Below are 13,041 nucleotides of genomic sequence, written 5' to 3' on the forward strand. Positions count from 1 at the left end.
GGCTAAATTCTTTGCTTATCACCGCAAGCTACCACTTCAAAGCCCATGTTCTCACCTCGATGTAAGACGTGGGAGTGAGCACAGACACCAGAGCTAACATCAGCGTTTGCATTAATTAAGTTAGCGTCGCCCGGTTTTGCAGTATATGTGCTTCAAATTTTGTAATAAGGGGACAAACACTCTAGGGCGAGATACCAAAAAATGGCCAAATTACCCTAAAACAGCCGCTCCAAACCAAAATGGCTATGACTACGAGGTTTTTGAGCCTTTTTTCAAGGAACAAAAATGCATTGCAAAATATCTTATTGCTTTTACACATTTTTTACAAGTGGTTAGCGCATCTGTCTCACAGTTCTGAAGTTTAGGGTTCAAATCTGAGCTCAGGCCTTCCTGTGTGAAGGTTGCAGGTTCTTCCTAGTTTTCTCTGGGTCCTCCAGCTTCTTTCCACATCCCAAAAAGAACTCTACATTGCCATTAGGTAGGAATATGAGTGTGAATGCTTGTCTGTCTGTATGTGCCCTGCGGTTGGCTGGTGACCAGTCCAGGCTGTACCCAACCCCTCGCCCAAAGTCAGCTGGCTCACCCGTAACCTTAATGAGGATAAGCGGTATAGAAAATGGATGGATGGACGTATTAGATGGACATACTAGACGTATTATGATCATTATTAGATGTGCGTTTCTGCTGTCTAATGACATTTTATCTCATTGGCGTGCAGGCTGCCAATCCTCCAGGGCGGCACCTTTAGCTTCATCACTCCCACTCTCGCCATCCTGGCACTACCCAAGTGGCAGTGTCCGCCCCTGCAAGGGCCCGCCATGTTGTCTGGGCACAACGGCACCAGCCCATTGCAGATGATGGAAAGCGGCGACGAGGTGTGGATGTCACGAATGCGCGAGGTAAGTCCAACATGCTCCTAGCTACGAACCGACATGTAAAGAGAATCACATCGTAATTGGACCGAATCACAATTGGAGCTTAATCTTATCATAATTGAAAATAAGTGAAACAGACTCAGAGAACATTGTGTTGTAACTGGAGTCAATCGTATCGTAGTTGGGAGTCAATCGCAACGTAATTGGAGGGAATCGTATTGCATTGTAATTGGACTGAATAGTATCGCATCTTAATTGAGACACGTGTATGATAATTGGAGTGAATTGTATTGGAATCAGAGAGAATCATATTGTAATTGGAGTGAATTGTATCATAATTGGATGAAATAGCATCATAACTGCAGTTAATCGCATTGTAATTAGAGTGAATCGGATCGTGTTGCGAGAATCATATAATAATTGGAGAGAATCATATCATAATTGGATGTATATACGCAAACTACTTCCGCATTCGGCAAACCGGGTGAAAGCGCTTCCTTCTCGCTCGTGTGAATGGGGAAGGCGACCATTTCAAAGCACCCGTAGAAACTTTAAACATCTACAATGTCTTTTTCAAAATGGCTTCATGCTATAGCGTGATAAGTTTCACATTCATTAATTCATTAATTCATTCATCTTCCGTTCCGCTTAACCTCACTAGAGTCACGGGCGTGCTGGAGCCTATCCCAGCAATCTTCGGCAAGAGGCGGGGTACACCCTGAACTGGTCGCCAGCCAATCGCAGGGCACATGTAAACAAACAACCATTCGCGCACACATTGACACCTAAGGGCAATTTAGAGTCTTCAATCAACCTACCATGCATGTTTTTGAGATGTGGGAGGAAACCGGAGTGGCCGGAGAAAACCCACCCAGGTACGGGGAGAACATGCAAACTCCACACAGGCGGGGCCGGGATTTGAACCCCGGTCCTCAGAACTGTGAGGCGGATGTGCTAACTAGATGTCAACCGTTCCACCTATATAAGTATATAATATATGAATTAAATATATAAATATTATTTATATTAAAATATATTATCACTTTGATGTTAAAATGACTCGAAAGGACTCAAAACTCTGTGTAGGACTTGCGACTTGACTCATGACTTGCCTATCTCGACTTGGGACTTGACTCAGGAGTTGAGACTTACTTGTGACTTGCAAAGCAACGACTTGGTCCCCCCTCTGGTAATTGGAGTACATTATACAGCCTTTTAGTCTGAGGGGTATCATATTGCATAATTGGAGTAAGTATCATAACTTATAACGTATAGTAAATGCATTGAATCACCTCACAACTCACTGAAGACAAGTGGCTCGTTTCATCCCTCACTTGACAGATCCAGGGAGCCATCTTGGTGTCGTCGCTGGTCCAGATCATGCTGGGCTTGACTGGCCTGGTGGGCTTCGTGCTCCGATACATCGGACCACTGGCCATCGCGCCGACAATCAACCTCATCGGCCTCTCACTGTTCGCAGAGGCCGGCAAGAAGTCGGGCGGTCACTGGGGGATCGCTGCTCTGTGAGTCTGCACAGCTAATAACTGATAAAAACATTCTAATGCTAATGATGAAGGCAATGAAGTTTGATAGCCGTCCTGCATACCAACCGGTCAGTCACCTGCCTTGTGGCAAAACAGTTTGTTAGTGGCCACTCTTCCTGTGGAATGAGACATTATTTGGGGGAGAGATGTCAGGACATTGTTGCAAGCAGAAAATAGGTGGCGCAAACCTCATCCTCTGTTCAGAGAGGACCTTTCTAGTTTGACATACTGTAAATGGCTTCTTTCACAACTCTTTCAAACCAGGGTCCTTATTATACAGAATTTGGACATTTGTTTTTAAAGGGCAACAGCAAGAACCCTATTGTGACCACATCCAGGGCACACTCCCACATAGAGAGGAGAGACATAAATAGGGGGACCTCAAACTTAAAATGTTACAACTGAAGAAGCGTTTTGGATAAAAGGTGAAACATCAACAAACAAGAAGTCCAGTTGCCTCAATTCAACTTTTGTGAATTTACCTTTACCTGGATGACAAAGACGCCACACAGACATTTTCAGTCATTACTTTGCATGTGGTCGTCCGTGAGAGATGTCTTCTGTCCTGAGACACAGGAAACACATCAAGGATGCGCTGTGGAGTCTCATCTTTTACAGCAGCATATTTCATTATTATCAGCAGCCCCCTTTTCAAAGTGGAGACCTTGAACGAGGCCTCGGGTCTGCTTTCGGTGAAGAGGCCCTGTCCATCTGTGGAGAATCTGTGTTGCAGATGAAAGGTTGATGCCACTACTGCGAGAACGTTACATCTTCATCCCCTTGCCCCCATGCGTTTTGATGGTGGTTTTTCTTTTCTCTGTGACTTTGGTGCTGAAAAGCTTAAGTTATTAAGTGGGATTTGTCAGCACAAGTGGTTTTGTCACAGAGGGTCTGCAGCTGCAGACGCTTAACATGAAGCACTTTTCTTCACTCAATGTAATTTCCAGCTCGAAGTGAGCAACTTCTGCATTTGCACTGAGAGACTCTTAGCCAGTATCCACCAGAGAGGCGCAAAGTAGCCTAGTCGTGTGCAAAGTCAAGACACACACGTTGAGCTTACAAAACACTGGGAACAATTTTATTCTGAAGTCTATTCCTTGCTTCTTGATGTACGCAAATGTTTTTGTAAATAGGAAAGATGGTCTTCAATTCACCAAAATGTATGTTTTTGAAAACATCAAAAGCGATTTTCAATAAGCCTAATGTGCGTGGTTTTGTTAAACTTCAAAGATGATTAAAAGTCTTCTATAAACCCAATGCTTACATTGTAAAAATCAAAGACATTTACCGTTTAACAATTTTTAAGCAAACATGAGTTTTTAAACATCAATGACAGGAGTTTAATGAACCGAACGTACATGGTTTTGTAAACACAAGAGAGTTTAGTTTTCGATTAATCTAACAAGATTGTGTTTGTTAAACATCCATCCATCCATTTTCTGAGCCGCTTCTCCTCACTAGGGTTGCGGGCGTGGTGGAGCCTATCCCAGCTATCATCGGGCAGGAGGCGTGGTACACCCTGAACTGGTTGCCAGCCAATCGCAGGGCACATACAAACAAACAACCATTCGCGCTCACATTCACACCTACGGGCAATTGAGAGTCTCCAATTAACCTACCATGCATGTTTTTGGGATGTGGAAGAAAACCCACGCAGGCACGGGGAGAACATGCAAACTCCACACAGGCGGGGCCGGGATTTGAACCCCGGTCCTCAGAACTGTGAGGCAGACGTTCTAACCAGTTGCCCACCGTGCCTGTTTGTTAAACCTCAAAGACAATTTTCAATTAACCTAACATACAGACCCTTTCCCAAAAAATTTGAATATCATCGAAAAGTTTATTTATTTCCATAATTCCATTCAAAAAGTTAAACTTTCATAGATTATAGATTCAAGGCCCACAATTGAAACAATTTCATGAATGTATTTGTTTATTTTTACATAATTTGGGTTTCCAGCTCATAAAACCTACAAAATCAGGAATTCAAAAAATTTGAATACTGTGAAGAAATCACCATGTACTTTTCAGTTTTTGTAGAAAAAAAGAAAGAAATTAGGGTTACATTAAATCAGTCAAAATATGTACTTTCAAAACGATATGTTAATCTCCAGTACTTGGTTGGGAATCCCTTTGCTTTAATCACTGTCTTGATGCTCCGTGGCATTGAGGCAATCCGCCTGTGGCATTGGCTGAGAGTCCTTGATGCTTGCTGTCAGTTCTTTGTTTTTGGGTCTGGTGCCCCTCATTTTCCTCTTGCTAATACCCCATAGATTCTCAATAGGGTTTAGATCGGGCGAGTTGGGTGGCCAGTCAAGCACTGTGATGGCATAGGCATCAAACCAGGTTTTGGTGCGTCTGGCAGTATGGGGCGGGGCCAGGTCCTGCTGGAAGATGAAATCTGCATCTCCCTACAGATCCTCAGCAAAAGGATTCATGAAGTCCTCTAAAACATTCAGAGTTTACCAACACCTGCACTGGACATTGCTCCCCAAATCATGACTGACTGTGGATATTTCACACTAGACCTCAAGCAGCTTGAAAGAAACGCACACACTTTAGTTTCCTCGGAAAAAATGACCTCGGACCACTGGCCAACAGTCCAGTCCTCCTTCTCCTTGGTCCAGTTGAGACACTTTCTACGTTGGCTCAGGCTCAGAAGCGGCTTGACCTGAGCGGTGGTCATCTCTTTTGCTGGTACATCTTCTTCTGCCACATTTTGTCCTTCCACTAGACTTTCCATTGATATGCTTGGACACAGCACTCTGTGAACAGCCAGCCTTCTTAGCTATGAACTTTTGTGGCTTACCCATCCTATGGAGGGTATCAATGATGGTCTTCTGGCCAGTTGTCAAGTCTGCAGTCTTCCCCATATTGAACCCAACTGAGACAACTGAACCAAACTGAAGCAATTTAATGACACCTGGAGAAACCTATGCAGGTGATTTGAGTTTAGTAGATGATTAGTGTGTGACACTCAGTTGAAAACATTTATGGCCTGCAAAATTTGGGCTGTTTTCTTCACAGTATTCTAATTTTTTGAATTCCGGATTTCGTGGGTTTTATGAGCTGGAAGCCCAAATTATGTAAAAATAAACAAATAAATACTTTAAATAGTGTAAATTGTGAGCCCTGAATCTATAATCTATGAAAGTTTAACTTTTTGAATGGAATTATGGAAATAAACTTTTCCATGATACTCTAACTTTTTGGAAAGGGTCTGTATGTGGTTTTGTAAAAATCTTAAGACAAATTTAAATAAATCTAACTAGGCATGGACCGGTTACTGGTTTCAAGGTATAGCTCAGTTTTAAAAAGTCACAGTCTCAAAACTGCTAAAACGTTCCATCAGCGGTATGATCTTTTTTTGGGGGGGGCGTTTTTTTGTTTGTTTTCTTTTTCTGGAGTCACCAGTACAGGCAAAGTGACATGACCACTACCCCTCCCGGTGCTGGTGCAATATCATGTTTACAAGAGCAACACCCATCTCGTCAACAAATATAAGGTAACATTATTAATATCATGCTGTCTTGAAATGAACGCTAGCAACCAGCTACCAGAGTTAGTGTGTCTACAATTGGTGAAATAAACACTATAGACTTGCTACCAAGGCAGATAACATGGCTAACTAGCATTGCTAACATGCTCTGACATTACTTCACAAACCAGAGAAGAGCAGAGAAGTAGCTATTTATTTTCTGAGAAAGAAAAGTATGTTTGCTGTTGTATTTAGATTTTATGTAGAAAATTTTAAATGTTGAATTTATTTTTACGTTAAGTAATGTACATATGGAGAATGTTCAACATAAAAAAAGTTCTTTTTATTTACCCAAACATTTCAAAATAACAAATTTTAGAGCTATAGTTGCTATGCCATGATACCGTGAAACCGCAATATTCTTGCTCAAGGTTATGATATTGGCACATATCTATACCTAACGTATGTACCAAAAAGGAGTCTTCTCTTTATCAATCTAACTAACGTACATGGTCGTATAAACATAGAAGAAAATTTTGTGCCCGAAATAAGCATTTTTGTACATGTCAAAGAAATTTTATAGTCTCAAATAAAAAAAAAAAATATATGTATAAAATTATTTAAATTCATATAAATAAATAAATACAAAAATATATAATGTTTTGGGTCTCAGATAAACCGTTTTTGTAAACATCCTTGACAATTTAGTGTTCAATTAATGTAATCTACTTGGTAAATATCAGACAATTTAGTGTCTATGATGATTCAAACGTATGTGTTTTTGTAATCATCAAACAATTTAGTCTTTGATGAACCTAACGTATGCATTTTTGTAATCATAAAAGACCATTTCGAGTCTTGAGTGAGCCTAATCTTTGGGTTTTTGCAAACATTAAAGACAGGTTACAGTGTTCACGTCACCCATCATGCATGGTTTTATAATTGCCAAAGACAACTAATTTTATTTCTCGTCCAACTTTATGATTCGTACATGGTCACAAATTCCAGGTGTATGTAGGAATTCTTGCAGTTGTTGATTTAGGTTAGTGTTCAAGGAGATAAAAATTAATTTTCAGCATTGACGCTTGCCAGGTTGGACTGATGTTTTGAACAATTCCCTGGCATGAACAATGTTAATTTGTGGTGTATAGAACAATGTAATTGCCTGTCTCGAAGGGGCAGCCGGCACGGATGATTTGACTGTAGTATTTAGAGATGGAGACAATGCATGATGTCTTGCGTCAATGAGGATGTTATTAGCTTGTTTTGCTGTCTCATAATGAGGAATTATAGCAGCATCGCGCCCAGCACACATGGTTGGCATTAACTTCTCCCACTCCTTCTCTTTCATGTAGCATTCTTCACAAGTTTGATCGGTTATTATATTGTTGCTTTGAATAATGGAGGCCCGCTTTCTTTAATGAATGATTGACTTGCATAATTCAAGATCGGCCTGCCGTTGTGCCCACGGCCAACAATCAGAATCAGAATCACAATCATCTTTATTTGCCAAGCATGTCCAAAAAACACACAAGGAATTTGTCTCCGGTAGTTGGAGCCGCTCTAGTACGACAACAGACAGTCAATTGACAGAGAACACTTTTGAGACATAAAGACATTGAGAAAAACAGTCACTGAGCAATAAAGGGTTGCTAGTTATCTGGTAATGCCGGTACATTTTTTTTTTTTTTTGACAATTGTGCAAAAGATGCACAGTCCTCTAGCACTTAGAGCAGTTCGAATGACTAATATTGCAATAGTCCGGTGCAATGACCATTGTGCAAAGGGCGCCGAGACTTCGAGGAGTGTATGCAGTTTAAAGTGACGAGTAGCACGATAATCTGTGACAATGTTGATTGTGCAAATGTTGCAGATACTCCTCAATCAGTGTGCAAATGGAGCAGATGCTACTCTGGCATGAGTGGCCAGTATTGGTCAACAACAGATATGCAAATAGTGCAGCGTGGCGAGACTACTACAGTGAGTGCACGAGTAATATATAATTGGCCCCACAGAAATGTGACAACAAACTCAAGTAAAAAAATTGCCAGCATGTTGTAATGGTTAGGTGTTTAAGAAGTTGATCGCAAGAGGGAAGAAGCTGTTGGAATGTTTGCTAGTTCTAGTTTGCATTGATCGGTAGCGCCTACCTGAGGGAAGGAGCTGGAAGAGCTGGTGACCGGGATGTGGAGGGTCCGAGAGGATTTTGCACGCTCTTGTCTTAGTTCTGGCAGCGTGCAAGTCCTCAAGGGTGGGTAGGGGGGTACAAGGGAGGGTTGCGACTGTCTTCAGCCACGTAAAGGTCCATTTTTCTTTTTTTTTTGCATCACGACAAAATGTATTCCCAGGAATACATTTCCACCGAAGCCGGGGGAGAGCTGCGGTCCTGCTCTTTAACATCTGCAGATGAGCTGCTTGTCAACACATTAATTTACATGTAATACATCACACCGCAAGAAAGTGTCACAGCGTTCTGAACAGTTTTTCCCACAGGAAGAAATGGACATAAAATTAATCTATTACTGGAAAATTTTCTCCAACTAATATGTTAACATTCTTAAAGTACCTGTAAATTGAAAATGAATATGGCTTGAATTTAACACACCACAGAGGAGCATGTTGGTAAAAAATAATAAAAAATCACTAAGTAGGCGTCAAAATCGTTAAAACTCAAGCCGTTATTTTCGCTTTCAAATACTGTGGCCGTGTCCACTGAATGGACTGAAAGCATGCTTTGTGTGTATGCGCTGATGTCCGTGTCACTTCCTCACCCTGTATTTCTACTCGAGTTCTCATATTAGCCAAGAAAAAAGATGGTGATCGACTCAAATCCATGCTCGATGATACGGTAAGGTTCCCTTCTGAGGGCAACAGTGATCACTTTCTTCTTAAAAGCAGCAGAGTAACTTGCCCTTCTTTTACGCTTTATTTTTTCACTTGGGAAATGTGCTATGTGACGTGGTGCTACAAGCTAAATCTGCCGTCTAGTCAACTAAGACGCTAAATCCGATGCTGTCAAACGTACGCGGTAGCAACAGATAAGATATAATAACGCATATCAATATGGCGTCGCTCGTGAGGCCGTCATGATTCTCGGGGTGCGTTCAGAAATGCAAGCGTGCTCTGCTAAATTCCGGACTGTTCGGAAACTCAGTGCGTTGTTGGAATGTGCGCACTCTCGGAGTAGAATAGAGCGTCAGATTGAGTTTCCGAATGCACCCTCAGTGAGCAGCGAAAATGTAACATATTTTATATAAATTTGTGACATTAAATATCACATATCATATTGGAATGAAGGTATTGAAAGTATTGAATCAAAGTAGTTTCACAACCCCACAACATATGTACATACACAGAGCTGCTGACCTATAAAAATTCCCTTCCAGAACAATTTGTCCCATTTTGTCAGAATTTCCATATTTTCAAAATTTTGTCAAGAACATTTCCGTGCGACAGTCATAATCATAATCATGACTAAATTATGGCTTCAATATATTTTAATGTTTTTATTACATCAACCTTATAGTGGTGGATGCAGTTGCAGCTTGGGCAGCCATTTTCAGGTCTTTCCAGAGATGCTCCATTGAGTTTAAGTCAGGGCTCTGGCTGGACCATTCAAAAATAGTCACCGGGTTGTTCTGAAGCGAGTCCTGCAAGCCAGGAGTGCTTCACTTAGCTCCATTTTAGCCACATCCACAAAATCAGCAACAACTGAAATGGTGGAAAACACTTCAATGCACAATTCAGTAATACATTGGTCTCAGTCTTGGCACATGTTTTGGGCAGTTATCCTCAAAAATGTATAATGTATTTAGAAGCAAATATCTGAATTCACCGTATTTTCTTTAATTTTCATGTGTGAAAAGAAATTAAACCACAGTTAATAGCTAAACTTTTAAATTAGTCGTTCAAGCCTACTCAAACTAGTTCTAGTTTTCTATTGTGGTTACAAGTTTCTATTAGGGTTATGGCTTTAAACAAGGATCTCAAGACAGGGATAGGTTTTCAAGTTAGAATTTCCCGCCTGGATGATGGTTTCAAACAAGGGTTATGGTTTCAAATGAGGATCTGAAGCCAAAGTTACTGCTTCAAATTAAAGTATGATTTCAAGCAAGGTTTAGGGTTTCAAGCCTTTGTGAGAGTTTGAAATTAAGGTTTCAAGCCAGTTAGTTTTTCAAATTAGGATTTGAAGGCCGGGTTAGGGTTTCAAATTAAGTTTTGAAGTCAAGGTTTGTGTTTAAAATTATGGTTTCAAGACTGGGGTATGGTTTTAAATTAGATTACGGTTTTAAGATTGGGTCAGGTTTAAAATTGGGTTTTAAGTTAGGGTTTCAAAGTAGAATTCTGAAGGGTTTGGGTGTCAAATTGAGGTTTCCAGCTTTGGTGAGATTTCGGATCATTTTTCAAGTCTGGGTTAGGGTTTGAATTAAGGGCCTGAGGTCAGGGTTGGGGTTTCAAATCAAGATTTGAAGCCAAGGTGAGTATTTCGAATTATGTTTCAAGATTGGCCTAGGGTTATATATTAGAATAGGGTTTCAAGCTTGGGTTAGGTTTCAAATTTTCAATTCAGGTTTAGGGTTTTAAATTAGGTCCTATGGGCTGAAGCCCAGGTTAGTGTTTACAACAATTGTTTGAAGGTATATTAAATTAGAGTTTCAAGTCTGGGTTTTGGTTTCAAATTAAGACTTGAAGCCAAGGTTAGTGTATGAAATTATTATTTCAAGGCAGGGTTACGGTTTCACATTAGGATTTGAAATGAGGATTTCAAGCCTGGGTTAGTGTCTCATACTAGGTTCGAGTCTCAAATAAAGTAAAATGTGTAAGATGGCACTGTTGTGTATCATGCATCCACAGCACTGTGTGCCTCATCCTGCTGTTCTCGCAGTACCTGAGCAGAGTGGACGTGCCGCTGATTGCCTACAAGGACAAGAAGTGGACAGTGTTCCACTACCCTCTCTTCAAGCTCTTCTCGGTGAGTCACCAGCTTCCACGCTTGAACTCCTTTGCCCTCAGCCGGTCTGCCATACAAACTATTATGCTTTGATATGACTGTTGAGTAACCGCATACACACTCGCACCTGTGATGCTGGCCTGACTCCTGGAGCATGCCAAGCGTGACTTTCTGGAATGTACTGGGCTGCAGTAGCTGTGTTTCTTCATTGGCATGACATGTCAAGCTGAGTGGCAGAGCGTTACCCAAGAGCACTCTGAGTCACTTCCGTTCCTGGCGTTGGATGCGAAAGAATCAATACGAATTCTCATCTTTCAGTGGGCGCTTTAACGTTAGATACACAAACGATATAGGGCGTCCTGGTGTGATGGAATTAGCTTTTTTTGAAAGCAACACTTGAAAGAGAAGCCAACGCCCAGCCCTGTCCATGTTACGAAACACCACTCCGCCTGACTGATTTTACAGGGTCTCTTAAAAAGGATACGTTCTCCGCTTTAGGCCTTAGAGTTAAATCAGTGTGTGAGTGCGTGTTTAAAACTGTGCCCCTCTGACAAAACCTCTGGCCCCAGCCCCAATGAATTTGGTCCACAACTGCCACTGATTTAAATAAAGACTCAGTTTCAATATTCCGGCTAAATTTGGTTGGAGCGCTTGCAGTTAAGTCCAAATTGGTGTTTCAAACTATGATTATTGTTTGAAACAAGGGTTAGGGTTTCAAGCCTGGTTTAGATTTTGCATCAAGGTTCAAATACAAGGGCAGTGTTTGAAATTGGGGTCCCAAGCCAGGGTTAGGAGTTTAAATTAAGGCTTCATGCCAAGGTTAAGGGTTTCAACTTTTCAAGCATGGGTTAGTGTTTCAAACTCTGGTTACGGTTTCAAGTCAAGGAGAGGGTTACGAATGCTTGCTTTAGAGTTTCAAACAATGTTTAGGGGTTCAAATTTTGGGTTTTAAGCCAAGGTGAGGGTTTCAACTGATTAGTGAGCAACGATTAGTTACTCAAATTGGAATTTCAGGGCTGCTTTAGGTTTTCAAATTAGGGTTCTAAAACAGGGTTAGGGTTTTCAAATTAGGCTTCCAATCTTGGTTAGTTTAGCACAAAGGTTATGGTTGTAAGTAAGGGGTTTAAGTCAAGGTGAGGGTTTCGAATTAGGGTTTGAGGTAAAGGCTAAGGTTACAAATTACGATTTCAAGCCAGGGTTAGGGGTTCAAACAGAAATTTGAGATTCAAGGTGAGGTTTAAATTTAGGGTTTGAAGGTAAGGTTAGTTTTTCAAATTAGGTTTCAGACCTGGGTTAGGGTTTCGAATTAATCTTTCAAACCAAGCTGAGGCCTTCAAATTAAGGTTCCAAGCCAGGGTTAGGGTTTCACACAGAGGTTTTAAGCAAACGTCACGGTTTAAAGCCTCTGTTTTACTGATCTGCAGCAGACATCATACGATGACACCAGTACAAGAAGTCACACCTGCATTAAGTCTTAAGGTGGATTAAAAATTTCACTGGTTGTTTCATTAACCCCAGAGAAAAAAACAAAACCAAGCAGGCAAACAAATACTTAATGTAAGAGCACCCTCAACCTAGATGAAAGTAGCTTTTAAGGTTTTAAAAAACCCTAATGGCCGACCTTGAAGCTTCGTGTACCCTGATCCCTGCGCATTATCTGCCCCGTATAATCCTACACATACAGCAACATGTCCTGATAACGTCAGAAGACCAAATCCAGGTTGTCCAAATAAAATATTTCAAGGGAATTTTCTCTGGCTTCGGGCAGCCTGCATCTGTTCAAGCGCTGCGCACGTCGTAATTTCCCTGATGCAGAATTTCTGCTTGCCAAACTCCAGGCCTTGTTCGGAATGTGCGGCGGCTGGCTGGTCTGTTTCCTTTTGACCGTTTTCGACGTGCTGCCATCCAAGTCGGACAAGTACGGCTTCTCGGCGAGGACCGACATCAACTTGGACGCCGTCGCCAACTCGCCCTGGTTCAACATTCCCTATCCAGGTAATCCCCCGAAAACGACTACTTCAAAGCATTAGCATGTTGACTGAGCACCATACAGACTCACACTAACATTTGCTGTCATATGTTTTAAATTGGGTGGCCATAACCATGTTCGGGCTATTCAAAAAAAATGAGGTCGCCAACAGTCTAGTGCACTCCATTTTGAAGCTAAGGTGAGGGTTTCAAGGCATGGTTAGG

General features: G+C 41.4%; 1 protein-coding gene across 14 annotated transcripts in view; it reads left to right on the forward strand.

Moving 5' to 3' along the window:
- si:dkey-106n21.1 (solute carrier family 23 member 1) overlaps positions 1-13,041 on the forward strand; it is a 90,702-nt gene that overhangs the window by 46,396 nt on the left and 31,265 nt on the right. For all 14 annotated transcript variants that reach the window (XR_009788594.1, XR_009788590.1, XR_009788591.1 and 11 more), the window contains exons 4-7: positions 719-899; positions 2,217-2,398; positions 10,752-10,869; positions 12,687-12,843. Coding sequence is in view for 4 of the 14 variants with exons in the window: in XM_061773877.1 (XP_061629861.1) it covers positions 719-899; positions 2,217-2,398; positions 10,752-10,869; positions 12,687-12,843 (638 nt within the window). In the remaining 10 variants the exon portion in view is untranslated. The remainder of the gene's footprint in view (positions 1-718; positions 900-2,216; positions 2,399-10,751; positions 10,870-12,686; positions 12,844-13,041) is intronic.

The sequence above is a fragment of the Phyllopteryx taeniolatus genome, chromosome 5, assembly GCF_024500385.1.
Source record: "Phyllopteryx taeniolatus isolate TA_2022b chromosome 5, UOR_Ptae_1.2, whole genome shotgun sequence".
Taxonomy (NCBI): domain Eukaryota; kingdom Metazoa; phylum Chordata; class Actinopteri; order Syngnathiformes; family Syngnathidae; genus Phyllopteryx; species Phyllopteryx taeniolatus.